The sequence below is a fragment of the Molothrus ater genome, chromosome 2 (assembly GCF_012460135.2).
Source record: "Molothrus ater isolate BHLD 08-10-18 breed brown headed cowbird chromosome 2, BPBGC_Mater_1.1, whole genome shotgun sequence".
Taxonomy (NCBI): Eukaryota; Metazoa; Chordata; class Aves; order Passeriformes; family Icteridae; genus Molothrus; species Molothrus ater.
The window spans coordinates 53606921-53631842 of NC_050479.2; the positions used below are offsets into that span (position 1 = coordinate 53606921).

The 24922-nt window shown below is 39.6% G+C and overlaps 1 protein-coding gene across 6 annotated transcripts in view; it reads left to right on the forward strand.

The window, feature by feature from the left end:
* Positions 1 to 8348: 8348 nt before the first annotated feature.
* Positions 8349 to 24922, forward strand: part of PCDH9 (protocadherin 9) — a 664715-nt gene continuing 648141 nt past the window's right edge. For all 6 annotated transcript variants that reach the window (XM_036379697.2, XM_036379715.2, XM_036379706.2 and 3 more), the window contains exons 1-3: positions 8349 to 8364; positions 8532 to 8968; positions 10178 to 13347. In XM_036379697.2, coding sequence (XP_036235590.1) covers positions 10312 to 13347 — 3036 coding nt within the window. In that variant the 5' untranslated portion in view covers positions 8349 to 8364; positions 8532 to 8968; positions 10178 to 10311. The remainder of the gene's footprint in view (positions 8365 to 8531; positions 8969 to 10177; positions 13348 to 24922) is intronic.

Genomic DNA, 24922 nt, shown 5'->3' on the forward strand with positions numbered 1-24922 from the left:
CCCTGCCAAAGAATCCAAGGTTTGGCAAAAACCTTCACCTTACAGTATTTTACATTTTACATGTTTCAAAGCAACAGATGGGTCTGGCTGAGGAATACCTGCACTGTTGTTCCATTGAGAGAGTGTAGGGCACTGAGTTACCACAGATCAAGGCAGAGTGACAAAAACACTTTTGTCAATGGAATGGAGATTTTCACTCATGTTCACAGACTTAAATCCAAGATCAAATACTGGGGATAAATGGATAATGGATAATGGGGATAAAACCTGAAAGCTCACAATTTCACTGGTTGTCTTTTAGTAGGATATATACAGAGATACACATCTCTGTACAGAGAAAGATTCTTGCTCTACCATCTTTTCAATGCGTGCATCTTTTGGGCTAGCAGACAGTCTCTTTGTTCACTTAAATTCAATCATGTTAATAAGAATCTCATTGTTTTTCAATTTGAATTTTGTTATTATTTCTGTCAGTAATGAAAAGCATAATATTGTGCTGAATACAGCTGGCTGTCTCACTGTGTAACCTGAAGTCATCTGGCACTCATGCTCATAGAACAAATACTAATATTTCAGTAAGACTCCCTACATTTCTCAGTTAAGAATCAGCTGAACAGGAATGCAAACCAAGCAGCAGCTGAAGCACATCTTGAAATGACTAGTGTTCAGTGTATCAAGTTTACTGAATTGCACAGGAGTTTTGTGGAATTGACAGCACTGAAGCAGTGGGGGAGAAAAAGGCTTTATAATTATTACTCCTCACTGGTATGGTAACAACATATGTAAGGTGGATCTGGTTTTACAATGACTAACATAGTTTGTTATGCCTTAAAGTAAAAGACCTCACAATTACAGCAATCAGATAAATGTATCATTTTTGTATTACACCTTAATGTAATTTTATTCTGGCATCAGGTGCATTTTACCTGAGTTTTCAGTCCAAGAAAATCTGTAAGTTTCTTTTTCTATTGCCCAGATTTACTGTCTTCAGTGACAAATAGTTAGACAGATATATTCTATAGACAAGAAGAATGTCTAAAGAGGACTGTGAATAAACTCAACTTACTGTTTTTCAAAATATTCTATCTTAGAAACAAGTGTCCTCTCCTCATCACAGACCTGAGGTTTACAAGCACAGATATACATGAATCAGACAGAAGGCCTTCAGTCTATCTAAGCTTTAAAAAGATAAAGGGGAAAGACGGAGATATGAAAGGGAATCTAAGAACTGATCCCTGTAAATCTATCTGAAAATAACAACTTTCTGGCCTGTGTCAAAACAAACTTTGTCAGGGAAAAAAACGGTGGCACTTCCAAGCTATTCCTAATATTGAATTTTTCAGATTATAAGGTGTCTTCCCTTGGAGGGGGCATTTTCCTTGCTCACACAACCTGAGTCTGTTCAAGTCTATTGCAAGAAAAAGAGCGATGGGTGCTTTGTTAGGCTTTGCTGTAGACCACTGAGGCATCCTCCTGCCTCTGCTAGGACTAAAAGCAATCTAATCTACCTGTCTAGACAAGGCTTTGCACAGGTCTGATCCCTTCCTTTGGTGCTGCTTGTGACATCCAGAAATTTGACAAGGAAAGCAATTATTGATCAGTCTGAAGTGTGTTTTGCAGTGATAATTGTCTAAGCATGACTGAGTGATGCCCCTGTAGATAGGTGCTTACTTATTTCCTGATGCATGTCATCCTCAGAGCGACAGGAACACTGATAAGAGAGAGGACAAAATGACTAACTTTGATGGAGTTTGTGTTGAAACATCTGCTGCTTGTCAACATGGGAGGCAGAAGCAGTGATTTATTAGTAATAAAGAAGGAAAACCCATGAAACTCCAATTTATTCTTCCTCTAAACCATTTTCTAAGAATGCCCAGTTAGTTTCCATAAAGGGAAAATACTGCCCCGTAACCTGTATGTTCTTACTTTGCTTACATTATTACTTACATGATAACACATTATTTACTTGAAGACTTTGAGTGACTTTTGCCCATTAAGAAACCTGGACAATAAAGTCACTAAATGGAACAGTGAAAATCTATGGAGAAGTCATATTGTGGTCCTTTAGATTTTTTCTCTTGCCTAGAACCTAATATTTTTTAGGATTTTGAACGGAATGTAAATGACAGCAAAGATATTTGGTGACATTTCCTATTCTGCGAATACATGCCAAACACAGACCTGTAATTTTCCCCCATTGTTTTTGTGTGAGTAATTTTGTTTGGATTAATCCTTTCTTTCAGGCTCAGCTCTGCATGAGCACTGTGCAGAATTCTGGCTTCCATATAAAGAGGAGCTCAGAGAGGAACTGGCCTCCAGAAAGCCAAAATTACATCAAAGTACTTCCCCAGAACATGGTGGCATGTACAGAGTTGGGGTACTGCTGCCCATAGGAGGAGGGCACACACCTTGTCTTTTATAGATTATGAGTCCAGAAGAACAAAGAGTCTTTGAAAATCACAGCCATGCCAGTGGGACACAGAAAAGGGATGCAGTCCAGGAATCTGTGCTCCTCACTTCAGTGCATATGCATGGCAAATAGATGGGCATCATCTGCTCAATGAAAGGGTGTAGGGTGTAGCTCTTGCAGTATTTCTACCACGAGGGCACTAAACATACAATTTCCAAAAGATAAAACCTCAAAACCATAGATGCTTTGGTTTAACAGAGACATTAAGAAATACAAAAGTATTAGAAATAAGAAGAAGCAATCATGACAGCCGGATGCTTTTAAACAGAAATTAGTCATCTGTCTGCCTGCCTTTGTAATTTAAAGAATAAAGCTATGTCCATGTCAAACAAGTATATTTTTTTTCCCCAGAGGACATAGGGTTTAATGAAGATTTACTACCTTAGTAACCTTTTGTAAATGGTGAGGCATGACTGACAGAAGAGTAGGACTCAAAAAAGAAGATATTTAGGTTCAAATCCAGGTGTAAAGATGTCAATCTCGCTAATGCAAGTTAGTGTGAGTATATATATTGATTTAAATTGAGAATTTTCTATATTCTGTGCAAGCAAGGAGCGGGTCATAAGTTGAAAGCAGAAAAACAAAGTAAATGTCTGTTTTGGTAAACCATGACAATGCCTGAAGGAGGTCTCATTCCACGTTTTGGGTCTCATTCTGATCCTGCCAGCATTGCATCAGCATAACTCTGTCTACTAAAACTACATTAGTGTTCTGATGGAAATGAAAATGCTTCAGTAAAACTTTCTTCAGTTTTTGTTTTTTTTTTTTTTTTTTTTTTGTCTGAAAGCCTTCATTTCTTTTCCCTTCCACTCTTTTTAAACAATAAAGCATCAATAAGACATCAGGTTATTTTCAGGTTCTGGAATATTTTTGCCTTACACAAAAGCACATTGGCTGGAATCTGCTTCTGCATTCAGATTCATCAGGTACTTCTATCGTAAAAAATGACATGACTGTAGCAAAGATTTAGGCTTTTTTTTTTCATTTTGTACCACATGAAATTACATCTAAGTGGTCCAATTATTGCATTTTAAACAGCATTTATTACTCTCCTTTAGTAATATCCAAATGGATTCTTAGTATTATTGTAAATAGACACTAAGCCTTGTGATGGAGGAAAAAGCCCCACATACTTTCAAGCAAACAATTCAAGCCTGCATATTAATCTGTACCTTTAAATAAACAGCAATAATGAAGGGGAGTTGGGCACTTTGTTGTATTGTACAGTGACAGGGATTAAACACTGGCACTGTAAAATGCCAGCTTTCAGCTTGTGCACTTCTGGACCCTTCAGAGCCATGAACTGACATTTGTAATCTTTGTCAGTCAAAAAAAAATGGCAAATTCACTTAAATTTAGTTCTGCCATTCAAATGGAATGAAGGTCATCACCTGCCCCTTTTGTGATTTGATTATCCAGGGACTGAGTTTATTTTCCTGAAGAAAGACACATTAAAAGGTCCCAATTCTGCAACTCTTCCCCATCTCAGCAGCTCAATGGCTTAAATTATTAATCATTAACTGACTTAGCTACTGCTGTTTATTTAAGAGTACAGATTATTATATAGTCCTGAGCTGCTCACTTAAGTGTTTTTCCTTTCCTAGAGCTCTCACAACCATTCTGAAAAACAATTAAATACACTTTGAAATTGCAAAAAATAGTATATTAAATAAATAGTATTTATAATGCAATTACCTGGCTTATTCAAATGCTATACTTACACATGATTTACATTACCCAAAACACTTTTATTGACTTCAATAATGTAAATAAAGGCTATACGTCCAATCCTTCTGCCCAAGAAGACTAGGTCACTCTGAAGCAAGCTCCTGAATTACAAACCATTAGGTGTACAAAGTCTGGACCAAAGCATCATGCTTGCAAGGAGAAACAGGCTTGTAAGGATATACAGAAAACATGGGCTCCACAATCCTCTCCATATGCTGCTCCTGACTCTGTAGCATTCCTCTCTCATCTTTACAGAAGCCCTGAACATTTTGGCGGTTAGGAGTGCAGCCGATTACAGGCATCACTTTTTGGCCCAGTGCTTCTTGTAAGAAGTGGGTTTCTTGAGGTTACTATGAGACTGAACTCAGCAGGAGCCAAAATCAAGGATACAGCAATGCCAGTGCCAGTTAGAGCAGAGAGAATGTCTGCCCTGTAGAGGTGGACTCCTTCATGGATTAAAAACTATCTGTAACAGGGAGAGTCTTCACTTCTTTACCTGCCACACCGAACTCCTAATCTCTTCTTCTTCCAGGGACAGCCACATCAGAAACACCCTGAGAGACTTCAGCAGAAGTGGCAATATGGCCTTGAATACTTCCTATTGCAGATGGGACCAAGGATGGGTTTCCTAATGACTTCAGCAACATACAGAAACAAGACCTCTGGGGATAATATTAAGGATTGCTCAATAGTTAGCACATAACCTGCTATCTGAACACACAAGCGGATTTTTATAATGCATTTTTTCACTACGCTGCACTGAGGGGGACATCCTAAAGGTGCACCATAGGTCAGGTTCCAGTGTTGCAGTGCTCTGTCATGAAATAAGGAAGCTCATTCATTAGCATATGAATCAGCTCTCTACAGAAAGTGGTAGAACTGCAGGAGAGGAAAAGCCATTTTGCTTTAATAATAACAGCCTGTAAGAGGCAATCCCAGGTACAAAATGATCAAGTGACCAGAGCCAGTTCAGTGAAGAATGATAGCATTTTATGCTCAACACTTTAAGATTAAAGTCTTTAGTTAGCTAAGCATAATGTGAATCAGTTTCATGTATAATGCATTGTGTGAGCCTGTAGCCACTGTGATACAATGTAAGCAATTCCATTTACTGCAATTTGACTGTAGCTAGTACAGAATAATTGGAGTCAGTTTCTAGCATGCTAGAATTTGAGTCAAATATGATATGGAAAAGAATTTGATACATAATAATATGGAGGCGAAGATAACAAGCAATGATGTGGATGAATAGTTAGTGGGTTATAATACAGAAATCATTTTAATAAGGTGTGATGTGATTGCCAATCCAGTGTTCTTGTACATAGACAAAAGGCTAATCCATAATGGTAAGGAAAGGCAACTATTAAGAAATAGTACAAATAATGGCACGACAGCTGAATTTGAGGGGAATGTGACATCAAATACTGCAGTTTTCTCAAATATAAGAGCTATGGAATAAACATCTACCAGAGGGTAAACAAGAGGCTACTCAAGTGAGCACAGGACATGGCTCAGAGCAGTTCCTCACATTGCAGGGGTGGCGTTAATGCTGCACTGGGTGATTCCAACTCCTGCTCAGGAATTCAGCCCCTTCTGGTTTTTTTTCTACCATTATTAGAAGCAGTTGTGACAGTTCTAACCCCTTTGGTGCTCTGGGCCTCAATTTTACAATCTGGTGTGCAAATACAACAGTTTAAAGACGTGCCTCTGCCATGAGGTTAATAATATATGATTAGTTAAAGTACTACAGCGTTTTAAAGCAAGCACATAAACATTAACATGACAGATCTACATGTAAACATTGTTGGCTTTCTAGAATTACTTCTGAAAACAGCAAAAATGTGCTATTATTATGACTTGTGATTGCATTGGGTTTAAGTCCAACAGACACTAGTTCACTGAGATTTTTTTTTTCTCTTCCAAACTTTTCACAAGTCTAACCCTATGTACATGAGAAGAGCTCATTTATGAGCATGTCCTAATCGGTTCTGACTACAAGTTTAAGTCATTCCTGAGCAAACAGAAAACTATTCAGCTTAGCAATAAAGTTAAATAATTATTACCAGGCTATGTGATGTGACTACAATGTGACATTGAAATGACTATGGTGTGATTAGAATAAGAATGTTATATGCCTGTGATGTTACTAGAATGAGGCTATAAAATATCTGTGATGCCATACTGCTGTGATATGACTAGTGTCAGGAAAAATGTGTGTATTATTAATGCATACATAAACATGCCGTATTTCAAAAGCAGACTGCATTACACAGAATGCTAGCAGTTCTAATTATCTCCTTTATTAATGGCTGTTCTGCTTTGTATTTTAAAAGACAAAAGAACTGCATACTTAATTCATTCACAGAATTCTTTTCCTAAGTGGTTTGGCAGTAAGGTTGCTCCTTCATGTCACTTGTTTGACTTTCAATGCTGGGGCTCCAGCCATCCTTCCTGTATTACATAATGAAGATTTTTCTTAAACTATTATTAGATCCGGTTCCGTTTTCTAACATTACTTGATGCCATCAAAACCGGGATCAATTTTTTTTCTGTGTGTAACAGTAACAAGAGTATTTTGGACACAACTACAAAGCACAGCGAAACTGAGAGTGTTTAATCTTTACGCATCATGGGATTACAGGATGTGCAATGCTCACATCCAGTATCTGCATCCATATGACTTGCAAGGATATGTACATTTATCAGTATGTAGCACACAATTCCAAACCATGCAAATTACTGACCTCTGAGAGGTACAAGCAGCTCCCACCATTTGTTAATAGTGCATCCTATGTGCAGACACATATGAGAGCCTAAGAGCCTGCATCTGAAAATGTAAAATCTTCAAGGTAAAACTCGAACCTTTAGCTCACCAATGCTATCCACTGAAAATGTGTAAATGAGATAGTACCACATACAGAAAAAATCAAATGCTGATGTTATCTTTGTTGTTTTTCCTATGCATATATATTTGAAAGGCTTTACCAGAAGCAGCAGCCCACATGGCCATGTACCTGGGCATACTAAATTGGATAGGTTCTAGCATACAGCTTGTAAGTTCAAGCTGAGAAAAGCTAGCAATAAAAGCACAGTCAAATAAAGGTTCATTCATGGTTCAGAAAACGTTGAAAAAGGCACTACATATAATGCACTATAGATAATGCACTATAATCATCTTCTTGTCACACTTTTGAGGTCACTCATATCATAATACATTGGCATTTTATTACAGTGTCTTCCAGCCATGTGATGCTTCTTTGTGGCTAGCTGGATAATTTACCTGTGTCATTTATGGGGAAGGCGAAACGATCACTTTTATTATTTATCAAACCACAGAGAGGAGGAATCTTTTCCAGTTCAATGTTTAAGCAGACAAAACCCAAACCAGCAGAGTAGCTCTCTCCCTCCCTTGGCGAGTCTCTCTCTGACCCTTCGGGAAAGGGAAGGAGAAAGGTGTGCAGGCGTAAATGGGAGCCGAGACAGGGCTGGAGTCAGAGCAGCCTGAATTATAGATGAAAGGGCATGTATTAAATATAAGGCTGAACAGGGCGAAGGCGGGCCGGGGAAGGCGATTGCCTCCGAACCTGCGCGGCGCCGGGCGGCGGCCCCACGGCCAGCGCTGCGCTCCGCGCCGGGCCCGCATCGCACCACGGGCGGTCGCGCTGCCCCGCGCAAGCGACACCGAGCACGCACTGAGGCATCCCCCGCCCCGCAAAACCTCACACCGCGCCGCCAACCCAAACGCACCCCGAGCCCTTATTCCCCAATTACCCCTCAGCCGCGCGCAAACCCGGCGCTGCTTTCCGCCCTCTGCGCGCCCCCGACCGCGGAGCGCTCGCCCGCCCTCCGCCCGCCCGTGTCCGCCGCGCTCCTCCCGCGGAACGCCCCGCTGCTCCCGCCGCGTCCCCGCCGCGTCCCCGCGTCCCCCCGGCCCCGCCGGTCCCCTCCGCGCGGCGCGCAGCCCCCTCCCGCCCGGCCGGGCCGGGGAGCGACGTGCCCGGCGGCCAATGCCGCGGCCGCGCTCCGCCATCCACCGCCCCCGCCGGCGCGGGCCAATGCGGTGCGGCGGGAGGGGTGGCCTCGCTCCGCTCCCACCCTCCCTCTGGGCTTATTGAGAGTTATATCAAGAATTTCAGTTCAGAGAGAGAGAGGGAGAAGGAGAGAGCGTATGTGAGGGAGAGAGGCTGGGAGGGAGGAGGGAGGGAGGGAAGGAGGGAGGGAGGAGGGAAAGCGCCGCCGCTTCCTCCCGTCACTAAAGCAATAACCTATTAGGATTTCTTTTTTTGATTTTTTTATTATTATTTTTTTTTTTTTTGGGCAACTGTCACCCCAGAGCTAAAGAGGGAGAAGCACCGTCAGACCAACTCTTGCCATTTCCAGTCAGAAGTTGCAGACTTCATGTAGCTGCCTCTGCTCTGCCGAGAGAGGGACGGGAATGGTGTGCAGTGAAGAGTGGAAAATACCCCCGCTCTAAGAAGTGCACCGGATTTTTCTCTTGCTGTTTGTTTGGGTTGTTGCGTGCACGTTAGGCGCCCAAAGGATCCCCGCTTCACAGGAATGAAACGTGGAGAGGATGACTAACGACAGAACTGTGAATTTGTTCCCTGGAGTTGATAATTTGCCACCCCGAAGCAACACATATCTCGAGGAGGAAGCGTTTGGCTGCTGCTGATTTCTCCAAAACTGGTGGTTTACCAGATGCATTGTGCTGTATCTGCTGGAAGAGATCATTGCTTAGCTGCAGCAGATCGTCAAAGGTAGACAACTAACGTAAGTGCAAAGTTACCCTTAAGCTGGGATGCATTTCCTTTAAAGAAAAAAAAAAAAAAAGCCAGCACACAGTATATTTATCTAGGGGAAGAATCAGTGTTTGGGATTCTGTTGGTGTTGGTGGGAAAGGCTCACCTACACGCTGTCTCTGCATCCCTACCTGCATTACTCTGCTGGAAGTAATCACAGGCATCAGTTACCGTGCAGCTTAATGCAGATAAGATTAGTGCTCGGGGCTGCCTAGTTCTGTCAAACTGTAGGTGCTGGGAGCCTTGCACCCCGATAATGTGCGGTTAGCAGTGCATGCAAACAGAAGTCTGTCAGTCGCTTTCCTTTTTTTTTTTTTTTTTCTTCCACCTGCATTATTAGTCTGCAGTATTTATATGTGGCAGCTGCTAATATCATCCTGAAGGGAGACCAGTGTCAGTGGGGAAAGGCTGCACCTTTTTTCCTCCTCATATCATCAGAAAATGTATATTCCCCCCATCTGTAAACATGCTTCCTGCTTCTAAGTTACATTTGGAATTTCCAGCCTCCTGATTTAGACTGTGTTTAAAAAAAAATAAAGTTTTAGGTTATTAAACAGAAGGAGAAGTATCCAACATCTGGAGAAGAAACATTGAGCTGAGAGTGTAAGAAACTGTAAGTCCTGTTATTGTCTCATCAGTTAACAGGGATGTGAAGTAGCCAGTGACGACTGCTGCAGCAGCAGCATGTCCGGGTGGTTATTTCCCAGTACGATAGCTATAGAGGGGCATGTGAGGCACAGCGAGCAGAGAAAAATCTGGTTAGCAAGAGCTAAGAAATACATATGGAAGCCAACAGCAAATTACATTTGGCAGCTGGCAGAGCAGTTAGAATCTAGAAGTAGTCCGGGAAGGTTTTTTACTTGTACCAATGACTGGGTGGAGGAGGGTAGAGGGGGAATGCACTTTAGGGATTACACGGTGTACCAAGAAATTATTCAGAAAGTACGTGTGGAAACAGTAGCTGCCCTTAATCCTGCAAGTAGTTATTTTCATTCGTGCTCTGAGCAAATGCAGCCGATGGGATATTGGTGCATTTGTCCAGAGGGCTTGCTTGTAAAAGGGAGCAGTAGGAAAATGTACTGCTGGAAGCATGCATTGCAAAAAGAAGTAGTAGTTGGAGATTGTAGATTTATCATGCCTAAAAAAACAATAATGCTGTTCTGTGTGGTTGTGTTGACAGTGATGTCTCCAAATAAGAAATGAGATGTAATGCATCCTGCAGTCCATGCATGCCTCCTCTTGCAAATCGCGCATCATTCCTCTCTGGAAACCTTTAAGTCCTAAAATCCGTGGAAAGAGAATAAAAACATTATCATGGACCTGAGGGATTTTTACCTGTTGGCCGCTTTGATTGCCTGTTTAAGGCTGGATTCTGCTATAGCTCAAGAACTTATTTACACTATTAGAGAGGAGCTGCCTGAAAACGTGCCCATAGGGAACATACCAAAGGACCTGAACATTTCTCATATCAATGCTGCCACAGGGACCAGTGCCAGCCTTGTCTACAGACTGGTGTCTAAAGCAGGGGATGCACCTCTGGTCAAAGTGTCCAGTAACACGGGGGAAATCTTTACAACATCTAACAGAATAGACAGAGAAAAACTATGTGCTGGAGCTTCCTATGCAGAAGAAAATGAGTGTTTCTTTGAACTTGAAGTGGTGATTCTCCCCAATGACTTTTTTAGGCTGATCAAAATAAAAATCATTGTAAAGGATACTAATGACAATGCGCCTATGTTTCCATCCCCTGTCATCAATATCTCCATCCCAGAAAACACTCTGATCAACAGTCGCTTTCCAATCCCATCAGCAACAGATCCTGACACAGGTTTCAATGGTGTGCAGCATTATGAGTTGTTAAATGGGCAGAGTGTCTTTGGACTGGATATTGTAGAAACTCCAGAAGGGGAGAAATGGCCTCAGCTGATTGTGCAGCAGAACTTGGACAGAGAGCAAAAGGACACCTACGTGATGAAAATCAAAGTGGAGGATGGAGGTACCCCCCAGAAATCCAGCACAGCTATCCTGCAAGTCACAGTAAGTGATGTCAATGATAACAGGCCAGTCTTTAAAGAGAGCCAAGTAGAGGTCCATATACCAGAGAATGCCCCTGTAGGCACCTCTGTAATTCAGCTTCATGCTACAGATGCTGATATAGGAAGCAATGCAGAAATCAGATATATTTTTGGTGCCCAAGTCGCCCCTGCAACCAAAAGATTTTTTGCTTTAAACAACACCACAGGGCTGATTACAGTTCAGAGGTCCTTAGATCGAGAAGAGACTGCTATTCACAAAGTGACAGTGCTGGCTAGTGATGGTAGCTCTACACCAGCCCGGGCAACTGTCACCATCAATGTCACTGATGTAAATGATAACCCTCCTAACATAGACCTCAGGTACATCATAAGTCCCATCAATGGCACAGTGTACTTATCTGAGAAAGATCCCATCAATACAAAGATTGCCCTAATTACGGTTTCAGATAAGGACACTGATGTGAATGGCAAAGTGATCTGTTTCATTGAGAGAGAGGTCCCCTTCCACTTGAAAGCAGTTTACGACAACCAGTATTTGTTAGAGACCTCTTCCTTGTTGGACTATGAGGGCACCAAAGAATTCAGCTTTAAAATTGTGGCTTCTGATTCTGGCAAGCCCAGCTTGAACCAGACTGCCCTGGTAAGAGTTAAGCTGGAGGATGAAAATGACAACCCTCCGATTTTCAGCCAGCCTGTAATTGAGCTGTCAGTTTCAGAAAACAACCGGCGTGGTCTATACTTAACAACTATTAGTGCCACAGATGAAGACAGTGGGAAAAATGCAGACATTGTTTATCAGCTTGGTCCTAATGCCTCCTTTTTCGATCTGGATCGAAAGACAGGAGTTTTGACAGCCTCCAGAGTTTTTGACAGAGAAGAGCAGGAACGTTTCATTTTCACTGTTACAGCCCGAGATAACGGCACCCCTCCTTTGCAGAGTCAGGCGGCTGTAATTGTTACTGTGTTGGATGAAAATGACAACAGTCCCAAATTTACTCACAATCATTTCCAGTTTTTCGTATCAGAGAACTTACCAAAGTATAGCACGGTGGGGGTGATTACAGTGACTGATGCAGATGCTGGGGAAAATAAAGCAGTGACCCTTTCCATCCTGAATGACAATGAAAACTTTGTGCTGGATCCGTACTCTGGAGTTATAAAGTCCAATGTTTCTTTTGATCGAGAACAGCAGAGCTCTTACACCTTTGATGTTAAGGCAGTGGACGGAGGGCAACCTCCTCGCTCTTCTACAGCAAAAGTAACAATAAACGTGATGGATGTTAATGATAACAGTCCTGTTGTCATCTACCCACCTTCTAATACTTCTTTTAAGCTAGTGCCACTCTCAGCAATCCCAGGATCGGTGGTAGCCGAAGTCTTTGCTGTGGATATAGACACTGGCATGAACGCTGAGCTGAAGTACACGATTGTAAGCGGCAATAACAAGGGTTTGTTTCGGATTGATCCAGTGACAGGTAATATCACTCTGGAAGAAAAACCAACTCCTAATGACGTGGGCCTGCATCGCTTAGTTGTCAACATAAGTGATTTGGGTTATCCCAAATCCCTGCATACTCTTGTGCTTGTATTTTTATATGTAAATGATACTGCTGGAAATGCCTCTTACATTTATGACTTGATACGCAGGACTATGGAAACACCTTTGGATCGGAACATAGGGGACAGTAGCCAACCCTACCAAAATGAGGACTATCTCACAATCATGATCGCTATTGTGGCGGGTGCCATGGTTGTCATAGTGGTGATATTTGTCACGGTTCTTGTTCGTTGTCGACATGCATCCAGATTCAAAGCTGCCCAGAGGAGCAAGCAAGGTGCTGAGTGGATGTCTCCCAATCAGGAAAACAAGCAAAACAAGAAAAAGAAAAGGAAGAAAAGGAAATCTCCAAAGAGCTCTCTTTTGAACTTTGTGACCATTGAGGAGTCCAAACCTGATGATGCAGTTCATGAACCTATCAACGGGACAATAAGCCTTCCAGCAGAGCTGGAGGAGCAAAGTATAGGAAGATTTGATTGGGGCACAGCACCACCATCAACCTTTAAGCCTAACAGTCCTGATCTTGCCAAGCATTACAAGTCTGCCTCTCCGCAGTCTGCTTTTCATCTCAAACCTGACACTCCAGTTTCAGTGAAAAAGCACCATGTGATTCAGGAACTCCCGTTGGACAACACCTTTGTTGGTGGTTGTGACACCCTTTCCAAACGCTCTTCCACTAGTTCAGATCACTTCAGTGCCTCAGAGTGCAGTTCCCAAGGAGGCTTCAAGACAAAGGGCCCCTTACACACCAGACAGGTAAACGAGCACTTTTACTGGTCTATAAGTACTGCATACAAGTGCCCGATCAACCAGTATTAAAAGTGCCACTGTGTTGTGGGGTTTGTTGTTTTTTTTTTGTTTGTTTGTTTCATGCTAATTTAATTTAGTTAACATTATGGGGGGAACAAAAAAAAACCTAAACCAAACACCAAAAACAAGAACAAACAAACAAAAACCTTGACCTTAATCATGTGTTTGCAAAATGCCTCTGATACTTTGGGTTTTCAAGAATTTTGGTTGTTAGAGGACTATGCATGTGCACATACATGCACATGAGCAAAAGTGAAAAAAAAAGACTTTTTTTTTTCTCCCCAGTATTTAACTGTCCAATTGTAAAACTTATTGAAGAACTGTTTCCGTATGTGCTAAATTTCAGTCAGAAATTTGACTGTATCAAGGTTGAAGGGATATGTACATTGTCTCAAATGTCAAAGAGAGTTGGCTTGAATTTCAGCTGTTCGAGCTGATTTGGAACCTTGCTAAGTTAGTGTTACTAAAAGGGTTAATTTTTTTTTCCCTAACAAAGACAGCCAAATTTCCAAGCTACTTCATCAGTGAAGCACGTGGTTTATTGGTAGGATATAACTAAGCCATACGTAAGTCTTCCTCTTGTTTGAGTTCAACATGATTTTGTTGTAATAGACGAAAGTTGGTATCGCATAGACAGTTTGCTGCATATTTTAAAAAAATTGCCAAAGCATACTTTTGAAAGGAATGCGTTCTCTGAATACATCTGAATTATGCAGGAAAAAGAAAAAAAAGTCAGCCCATTGTAAATATTTCCTCATCTTAGTAATGCATAAGTGATCTGACATATCTCATTTTAAACTGTGGAACACGCCATATGAAGAGGGATTAAGAAGCTGAGAGACTCATATTTCAACCAAATCCAGCATTCAGCATTAGGTGTGCTTTTTGCTTTTTCTTTTTTTTTTTTTTTTTTATTTCTCCTCCTTAGGTTTAATAACTCCTTGCTAATAAAGATTTAAACGCGGTGCTGACTTAATTCATTTTACGGGCGCTCCTCTTGCGGGCGCCGCGGGAGCGCGCGCGCGCGCGGCCCGTAGGTGGCGCCAAGGCACCGCGCGGCGCGCGCTGGCCCCGCGCCAGCCCTGCGGAGGCTGCGGGGGCCGGGAGCGCGCGGGGCCCGGGAGCGCGCCCGGGCCCGCCGGCACCCTCCGTGCTGGGAGTCGCGTCCGTGCTCCTCGCAGAACCCCCCGATGGACGGTGGTTTGTGTGAGTTGGGCAGGGATGTGGATCCTAGGGAACCCAGCGAGGCACGTTTAGGCTTGTCCTTGCGAAAGGATTTTGACGGTAGCCAAGTTTAGGGCAAAGTCATCCTGTTGTTGTTGCGTTAGCCTTAGCTGTGATGAGCGTTCCCAGAAGTGCGTCTTGGCTTTGCGTGTCTGTGAGGTGTCACACTGACAAGGTGCTAAGAATAAAACGAGCACTTTGGAGGCAGCTCTGCTAAAGTAACTGCTCTGGCACAACTCCTTCTTTATGAGACGCTGAAAACACCACAGGAGAATCTCACAAACCCCTAACCTCTCTGAGGGACTTTTAAGAAGGGTCTACTCCCTAAGCCATCTCACAGCACTGTACACACATTGTCAGCGTAAGTTAAAAAAGCTATCACAAAACCCCCCAAAAAATTATAGAAGAGCTCTGCAAAATCTGTGCTTACTTGTCTGAAGTTTTCTCCTCAGTTTTGGTTGCAAAATGTTATCCCTCCAAACCACACATTCCTTTTCTGTTCTGAGATTATTTTAATTTAGGCATCAATTTCCAAATTCTATCAGAAAACTCAGACTTAACTCCCCATAGTATCTAGAGGCAGTTGGGACACCCAGAATTTTTTACCTGACAGAATGTGTAAGCTCTGCATGGCAAAATTGAACATGAGGGGGATAAAACTCCCACAGCCATACAAAAACAAGTAGCAGTATTTCCAGAGTTACCTGTGTTAATTACATTAAATACCCTGGTCTCCATTTAATAATATCTGTAATTATAACTATATATGGACTTGATTCAAATTTCACCGAGGTCTTAGTGTATCCTTTTTGAAGTCAGTAGATACTCATGATTTGGATTGCTTCCTGAAAAAGCTGTATTATTATATGTAAATGAAAATACAACTCTTTCTTAGGTAGACAGTTACCTAATCTGAGTTTGTATATTTTTATTCTGTGGGGAATGATATAGTGTCTTTCTGGTTTTTTTCTCCCAATGATGAGTGTTACAGTATGTAATCTTTTTAGGCTTCCTTTTCAATTTTGGCAGGAGTAGTATAACCATCAATGGTAGTAATCATCAACAATCTTCCTGTTCTTCTGTCTGTAATTCCTAAAATTACGATGCATCTTAGCTAATATTCGTTTGCACAGCAGTGAAATACACCATCATATGTCTTTAAAAAAAATAGTGATAGAGTATGGCCTTTAAGCAAAGTATTCAGATTTAAAGATCTTACTGAACAGTTCTGTGTGCTAATGCCACAGCATCTGAAAACAATTTTTACAAATTCCTTTAGGAAGAGATACTTAGTTCTGTGGCATTATACTGTTTTCTTCAGGTTTAACATAACTAATTTCTCTGCATCTAATGTTGAGTTACATTACTTATGTATATACAGTAACTTGGTGGGTTTTGTAAAATGCATGGGAATTGTTGTGGATGATGTTAAGATAAGGAAAGATGAAATATAGGATAAATATATGTCTAAGAAATACTAGCATCCTCCACCTTTACTTACAATTTCTTTTAGTTCAAGGTAAACACACACACAGTGTGTCTTGTAGATACATTTACATTAGCAAAGAGCTGAGACATAAGTCAGCACTTGGACTTCATTCAAGCAAAATTCCGATGCTTTTGTTGGGCACATGGCCCTAGAAATCTGTTAGAACTAGGTCTTAAATCAAAACACGTTTAGAATTTAAAATATATTGCTCAATAAAAAATTCTTAGGTTTTTTGAGGGGAGTTTGTGGGGTTTTGAGGTTTTGGTTTTTTTTTTTTGGAGGGCAATTTCTGTTCAATCATCAATTAATTTAGTGGAAATTCTGTGGATAAGTTTTTACATGTGACTTTGAATTGTACAGGCTGATGTTTCACAAGTACCCAGTATGAAAACCAAAGCCTCCTTCAAGTGCCTATCTTGCAGTAAACCTGGTGGATGCTCTGAAAAGAGCATTTTTGAATACTTGAACTTGGGATTGTTCTAAATGCTAATTCACATAATTAGGAGTATGGAAAGGATGTTGCACACCACCAGCTTATATAGCTAAGCTTCCAAAATCAGTGTTATGACTCATAAAGAATACTGAAATCTATGCAGGCTTCTCAATCAGTGTTCTTTTCAGTATTTGATTGAACTTTAAAATGCGCTTCAAATTAGTAAGTCATTACACCAAACAGCTACATAGAAATACAGAAGAAGACGACATGTTGTATTCTTCTATGTGAAAGACCTCGTTTGAAAAGCAAATAAACAGACAAAAACTCCTACTCAATGTCATTAGATTAACAATAGATTAAATAATAAAAGAAATTAAGGCAAATTTACTGTGGTTATCCCAATTTTAAATTATAACAACTTCATTTAATCAGATTTAAAGCACAGCAGTGAAAAATAACACAGGTTTAAAAATATGTATCAGTATAGGTTATGGGCAAAACCTTCAGTCTTCATTCCTAATCAAAATGCATTTAGGCATGTGCTTAACTTTCATTTAATGTGTAAAACTGAAGCAGATCCTTAAAGTCCAAGTGACTTGAGATGTTGTCTTCAAGAAAAAGTTGTAAGCACACTATAAGCACTTTTCTGAATCAAAGTGATAATTTAGAAATTTTGGAAATGTGCACACTTCTAGAAGATTCAGGAAAGCTGAATATATGTTAACACTGTCCTTGTATTTCTGTGCTCTAGTGGCAGAAATTAGGGATTTGGGGCTCGAATGACACATTAACTACATTCCATACTAAAGCATATTTTTAATCTTATACTCAATAACATAAGCTCTGTAGAGATTGCTTTATTCCTTTTTTAGCCAATGGACTTCTTGCCTGATCAAGAAACAAGTAGCCAGGCTCCTGCTGATCAATGCACATCACTTAAGCTTTATGTGGCAAATCTAATTGATGTTATCTTACTTTGGAGTGTTTAAATTTGTAAGTTTGGAGTTTATGTAAGAGAAAAGAAAAGCTGAAAACATTAATGACTCTTAATTTGATACGCTGAGAGTGGCAATTTCAAGGTGCCTAAGTTGATGGAAATCTGCATTGGAACAGCAGTGCAGAGCTTACGTCACCTGCAAATATTAAAATTCTGTAACCATAGCATTCCACAATTCTCGTGCAGTATTATTTTTAGTGGCCTTGTTTCATCACTTAGTATAAATAAAAAAACACATACATTCTTTTCTATGCTTAGTTTGGCTTATGTGTTAGCATGGATATTAGTCTTGGGTGAGGACTAGTCATCTGGAAAAGTGTCTGCATGTAAAATTCAATTGTTTTCTAGTTCTGTATATTTGTATATGTGTACTAAAATATTAGAAATGGCGATCATGTACAGTGTATTTTTTCTATTGTTGAATAACTGAAAAATAGGTTAACAGATTTCACTGAACTGTCTAAAGAAATCCATCTTTGAGCTGAGACCAAGCATGGCAAATTTCAGCTGAAAAGAAGAATTTTTCAGAAAGTTATGAGCATGTAAAAACTGGGAGCTATAATGGATATCTGAACATAACCCTAAGCTATAATACCATTTTCAATAGTGACGGTAGACGTGCTCAACTAGAGTAGGGAACATTGTGTGTATACAGATCAGACAGTAAAAGCTTAGTAATCTTCATTTCTCTTTAAATGTTTCCTGTGCATGAGATTTTTATCAGAATCACTGGAGTCTCATCTGTCCCGAATATCCAAAGCCAAAGTTTCACATATGCTAAGAAATTCGTGCCACACACGTGAGTGAGAACTGGATCTTGAGAGTTTTATGCTATTGCAATTTTGTGATAATTTTCTTTTGTATATAGGAACAAGGGAGAATCTTTTTAGTTTCCATTTCAGATTTTCAGTTCCAAAGAATCTTTTCTTCTAGCACAGCAAAACTATATCAGCCACACTTTATTGACAGCAATTTTATTGTAGCTAGAGGCTTACAGTAAGCTGTTTATTGCTGTTCCCTAACGCAGTTGACAGCAATTGGGGAATTAATTTTCTTGCCCCTGATGTGCTTTCTTGGGTATAAACAACAGATGTTAAAGATATGAAAACTGTGACCCATTTACATTCAGCAGCTCTTTACGGGAACAGTCTACCTGTCTGAAGTGCAGGTTTCAAGTCCTGAGTAATTTTGCTCCATCAGTTCTAGGATTCTAACTTTTTCAATATTGTTTATCTTATACAAATACTGTCAAGGGCCAGGTACGTAATGCCTATGGATAGATCCTCATCTAGGCAATTTCTGTTCAAAAATGGCTGGATTCAGTTCATTTAGTTCAGGAGATGCTGTATCTTCTTATTCAACCATTTAATTGCATTGAACATATAGGATTTAACTGACAGAATGGACATAAAGTGTTCTGAAAGACCTAACAGGAATTAAAGGTGCTACCTGATATTCTGGTATCACTACTTTCACAGAACATCATGGTGGTCTGTAAAATCTATACTCATAAGTTTCCTTAGTTGCTATCCAAGTGTGGCCATGTTGCATACATTCTGTAATGTCCATGTCTTCACTGAAGAAAAAGAACATACACAGAATCATGTATCATTTTTTCCTTCTTTTATTTCTTTGGCTTTCCAGCCCTTGGCACAATGTATGTAAAATTATTTATCCCCGTACACTGATGTGGGCACTTAATCAGTTCATTTCTGGTTTACATGAGACAACATTCGTTTGTGTGGAAAGATTTACCAGACTGTACATAGATGAATGGATGCTATCATATTTTACTGCAATATGGGGGGAGGAAAATATCTTTTGTTCATTTCTGTCTTTTAAAAAGATATTTGCTATGTAAGGGGCTTTAGCATCTTACCTAACTGAGATTTTAAGTGCTAGTCTTGACACAAAATGCATGTTAAGTGTTCCCTTACAATTAAAACACCATACAAAAAATTCGTCCTAAAGAACTTGCAATAATTTTCTTGCAATGTGTTATTTTCTAGTGAGCTATAAACTCTCTCTTGAAGCAGAAATAGCTATTTCTGGCAGAAGACAACTTAAATTGATATTGCTACTTTTTCACTGGTTGTGAAATTACAAAAATTTGAAATAAGAAAATAAATTGTTTTGAACAGCATTATTGTTGTAGCTGTACAAACATGTGTATATATTATTCCTGGGACCACTGTGTTTCAGGAAAACATAAAGGCTGCTACAATTTTGGTACAAAAATTCTTGTTAATCTTTCTAAAAGTATCTGGACATTCAAATCTTGGAATGATTTGGTCTTCATTCCCAATTTAATTTCTGTGTTTTGCATATACTCTGAGTTCTATGTGATAATACAGAGAAAGGTAGTTAAAAATTAGATTTCTGATCGTACTGAGATGTTTAAATTGTACCAATCTCAAAAGTTACCCAATTTTGCTTCTTTTTCTTTTGCAGCAAGTGAAGTGGAGGGTGGTGGGGGGGGAGATTTGTTTTAAAGTCTTGACATGGGTTGTCCTGCATCTTCTGTTGCCCAGAGAGAAAATCTTGTAATTATTCATTTCATTGTAAATATTCATATTCAGGAGCTCTTGGTGTGTAGAATATGTAGTTTCCTATGACCTGATGTTGTAGCTTTGCCATTTCTTTTGTAAAAGTCACTTTGAACTTTTGGTGCGCAAATATTAATATTATTACTTGAAAGTTGGTTCAGAAAATGCACACTTCCTGTTACAAGAGGATTATAAAGAGCCTTTTTCTAGAGTAACAGTTCATCATTTGAAGTTGAATCCAAGCTGGGATAAATCTGCTGGTTTTTTCCATCTGCAGCTCTTTCTAATGCAAACTTCTTTATAAAAAACAATAGGATAATATTGAGATAATAGTTCCAAAATCTAAAAAATATGTAAAATTAATCAGAAGTGAAGTGAATTAAAAATCCTTTTATTTTGAGCTGAATCTGATAAAATGGGAAAGATCAGCAGGATTTTGCTTTCTTCCTTTGCTTCCTGCCCCAGGTTTGCAGAAAGGTGGTTTTAAAATAACCATCTCTTCCCAATCCAGAAAATGAAATCGGATATTCTCACTGGCTGAAGGCTGAAAGAGAATCACTACTGATATTGATTTATAAAATACTTTGTAGCCTGAAACTGATATTCGTTCATTTGCTCTCATTCCTCCCAGTGAAATTGCCAGATGCTTCATTTGTAGTTCTGAAGGATGTTCTTATCACCTCCTAGGCTTTCATGTGTTACTAGCAAGAAAAATCTCTTGTTGGTTTTCTTTATCATTAAAAAATGTTAAATATCTGCCTGTACAATATTTTTCATCAAATGAACTAATTTAGCCTATGCCTTGTAAGGTCATAGAGCCTTTAAAACACTGAAAAAGTCAAGAGGAAGACCATGCTTCAATTATTAATGATATTTTGCTATTCTTCCAAATTCTATGCTATTATTTTGCTCTTCTTTGCTATTCTGTTGATTTGTAGCCTGCAGTAGTATCTCTTAAATGGCTACGCCTGCTAGATGTAAATATCTGTCTCCTTCATAACACATAAAGTTACGGAAACAATTGTCTTTCTGATGTAAAGGTTCTATAGGATGCATGTGTTTCTACATATGACCTATGTAGCTGCTCTGCTGAGCTTCATGGTGAAATGCTTTGACCACTGAGGTCTACCTTCTCTTACCAAAAAATTTTTTGGAAGACAGTTTTCACAAAAGCTTGATTTTACAGGAAGGGATGCAGGAGCTTCAGAGAAAGGTGTAGGCTAATGTATTTTAAGATAACACCTCCTTCCTGTGTTGACAGGCCGCACAGCCTAAAAGGGAATTATATTTAACTCCTGGTTTTAGTAGCTTTCCATTCCGTGAGCTAGGTTTTGAGAATATTGTTGTTATTCCAGTCCCTCTTCTTAGAGCACGTGATGAATATTATCATGATTGCTTCAGGTGTCCAGCTTCTGATGGTGTATCTAACCTTATTTCTGCACGTGATGTTCACAGAAAGTACAATTGGTACAGTTTTCACCAGTACACATAGCTGGTAGTGCCTCAGCACACAGTGCATTTTGCTTCTGTTGAGACTATGGTGGGATTCATCTTGTTTGACTTCTAATTCTGTGACAAATCTAGTCTACTTCAGTGGGTTTGTGATTTACTCCACCCTGAAGAAAATGCGGTGCTTTAAGCTGAGTGACAAAGCTAAACAACACAGCTCAGTGAGTTGCATCCCACGTCCAGTGAAAAGTATAATTTGGTGTGATCCATATTCTTCACTTTCCTTTTCTCACCAAGGTCAAGAGAAGGGTTTTAAGGTTATGTATTTCTTTAAGTGAAGGTATTATTTGAATAGTGCATGTGGGCACAAAAATGTATGTGCACAGTTGCCCTTGAGAAGTCTTCTTAGATTACAACTCATATTCAAAGGTTTCCAAATTAGCAGAAAGAGTTTCACTACTTTTTATTAAATCATTATGTGGCCATCATCTATCTATTTTTGTAAGACAGAGCAATGAAACATCAATTATTTTGTTTTGATGCTGATCTGAGTATTTCTGGCTTTCCTCAGAAATGCGTGTTCCTTGGTACCTGATTCTGTGAACTTTAGTCCAGACCATTCACATTATAGTGTAAAAATGTTTCTTTTACCTCTCTGGTAAAAGGTATGTGTCTATAGCAGTAGGAATTTTCAGTCAGTTGTCAGATTGTCTCACTTTCACCATTGCAAAAATACAGGCCAAAATGTCAGTGACATGCTAGGTTACCACTAAGAGAATTTGAAATTGCCTTCAGTTTGTGACAACGGTACTCTGAAACATGGATGGTGTTGAAGTCTGCAGCATCCAGAGCAGCAGGAGGTAGGCTGTGTACCAGTTGCAAAGCCTGTATTTTTAACTACTGATAGATAAATAAGAAGCAAACAAAACCAACAAAACCCCCAACCAAACAAAAACAACCAACCAAACAAATAACATCCCTCCCCCCCCCCCAATTAAATCTGCATCTGCTAAGGACGGTAAACGTTGCCTGTTGAAATTTAATCTCTCTACTGTACAGGAGATGGACTTTGCTATTTGAGATATCATCAGTTTCATTGCAGAAAGCTGTTACATCTGTCAAACATTTCAGTTTGAACTGAACGCCTGATTTTTTGCCTTTGTATGCTACAAGAGCACCAGCTTGTCAATCAACAGAAGTACAAAATTAGACAAGATAGGTGATCTGCTGCTGTGACTGGCATTTTATTTTTTTTAACAACATCATTTTTCTTTCCTAAACTTAAAAATGGCAGTATTTTTCTTTAGTGGGGTAACAGATGAGAAAAATTGATATAATGGAGGGAGGTCATTCCAATCCTGTTAGTCTTGGCTTCTAATGCCCATTCTATTGAAAGCACTGGTACAGTCCAGGTGGACAATGGAGCTGTAGGTGACTATCTGTATGAATTTTATGAATGTCCATTTTGTGTGAATGAGATGAAAATATGAATGAGACTTAAATAGATTTGATTTTGTTATTCTTCATTCTCACTGTGGTTTTAATGCATTGCAACAAACCTCATGCAGCCCAAGGTAGGGGCATAACCAGTAGGGCAGGATCACTTTAGGGGGGCTGTGTAGGCTTTCAAGCTGCCTCTGGAAAAGCAGGCTCCAAAACCTTCAGCAAGTAATTTGAATCTTGTGAAATTCGTGGGGTTTTGATCTGCTTCTCTGAGTACAAATTAGAACTTTTGTTTCTTAATGTGATTTTCCGAATTCCAGACTAAGAAATGGACAAAAGCATAGGTGCCTTTTGAGAGGTTTGAGAAACTGATGCACTTCTATGGTTTTGTGATGTGTCTATTGATAGCATCCCCAGTGAACATCTCTGGATTTCAGTATCACTCATCTTTGCTGAATCTAGGCTTTGGCCCTCTTCTGTGCTTTAGCAGTTGATTAAGAAATATTCTAATCCATCACAGACTACCAAGAAACTAATGGCTTGTGAAGTATTTTAGTCTTCAGGCTTCCACTATAAATGATATGAAAAATAGTATCATTTGGCTGACGCTTAAATACATCTCTTTCTTTTATGAGATACTGTCTCTGTCCTTTCATGTTTCTCTTTTTTTTCTCTTCTTTTATTCTCTGAGAATGCTTATTTTTGTAAAACATATTTATGCACATATTAGAAATCTGAGTTTCACCCTCAAATACATAGTATCACAGTGCAGAAGTGGCACATTTTATGCACAATCTGTTCTAGTACACCCAACTCATAACCACACACTGCTTGTGTCCACACAAAGACTTTTAATGAACCATGGTCTTTAAGATTCAAGGATTTGAAACATTTGGAAGCATATCTGTATAGCAGCATAATATGGCAAGCCATTCTATATGTGTTGTAGTTAAAAAAAGTAGACAAAATAATTGTTTCATATATGTTTTTATTTGCTCACTTTTTTGTCTTTTCTTTTTATAAGACCATTCATACTTTTATATACGGCACAATTTGTAATAGGCATGCTATCTCACAGACTTATGATAGAAAATTGATTCTGAAAGAAAACAAGAACAAAAGAATGTTAGTCACAAAGCAGAAGAGCGGAGATTGCAACTCAGTAACTGGATAGTGCTTCTTGAGTTCAGCAATTTGAAAGGGAGATTGGGAGGAGAGATGAAAACATTCATATATCTTTACATTTCAAACTGGTTTAAAGATGACTGAACTTGTTGGAAAACTTATTCTTTAGTAAGAAAGCTGGCAGTGCTGCTGTGATATACAGATTGTCAGTGATCCTTGAGTATACTTCTTCAAAGCAGTGTGCTGAGCACTTTTCAGTAGAGCAGTTCCATTCAGTGCCTGCTGAAGCTTTATAGATGTTGCAGAACACCTCCAGACAAAGTACTTCTCATTGTCAACTATGATATTTATGTGTCAAAAGTATGTCACAGAAGTAATTCCCAATTTTAGAACTTTCATTCTTTGGATCAGTGGTGATCACATTAAAAAACACTCTGCATTCACTGTCTCACACTCGGTATTATTTAACATTTTCATGTCTTAGTGCTAAATAGCAGCCTTAGTTGTATTCAGTATTGTGGAAATTCATTTCAGTAAGCCTCTGGCTACTGAAAAGTGTTATATCTTACATCCTGCTGTCCTCAGTAAAGATTGTTGGGGGTCAGGATAGTCCTCTGCACTGTGTGCTCCTGCTTGCTACTGCTCATGACATTTGGCATCTGATAGGGATGCTGTGATAGCACCTTCAGTTAAAAGCCATAGGCAACAAACATAACAAAGAGAATCCTTAAGACTGCTTAACATTATGCCATTGCTTTGACTTGAATAAAACCAGCATGAGAATAAATTGCCTGTGTTAGCTTAATTGTGAT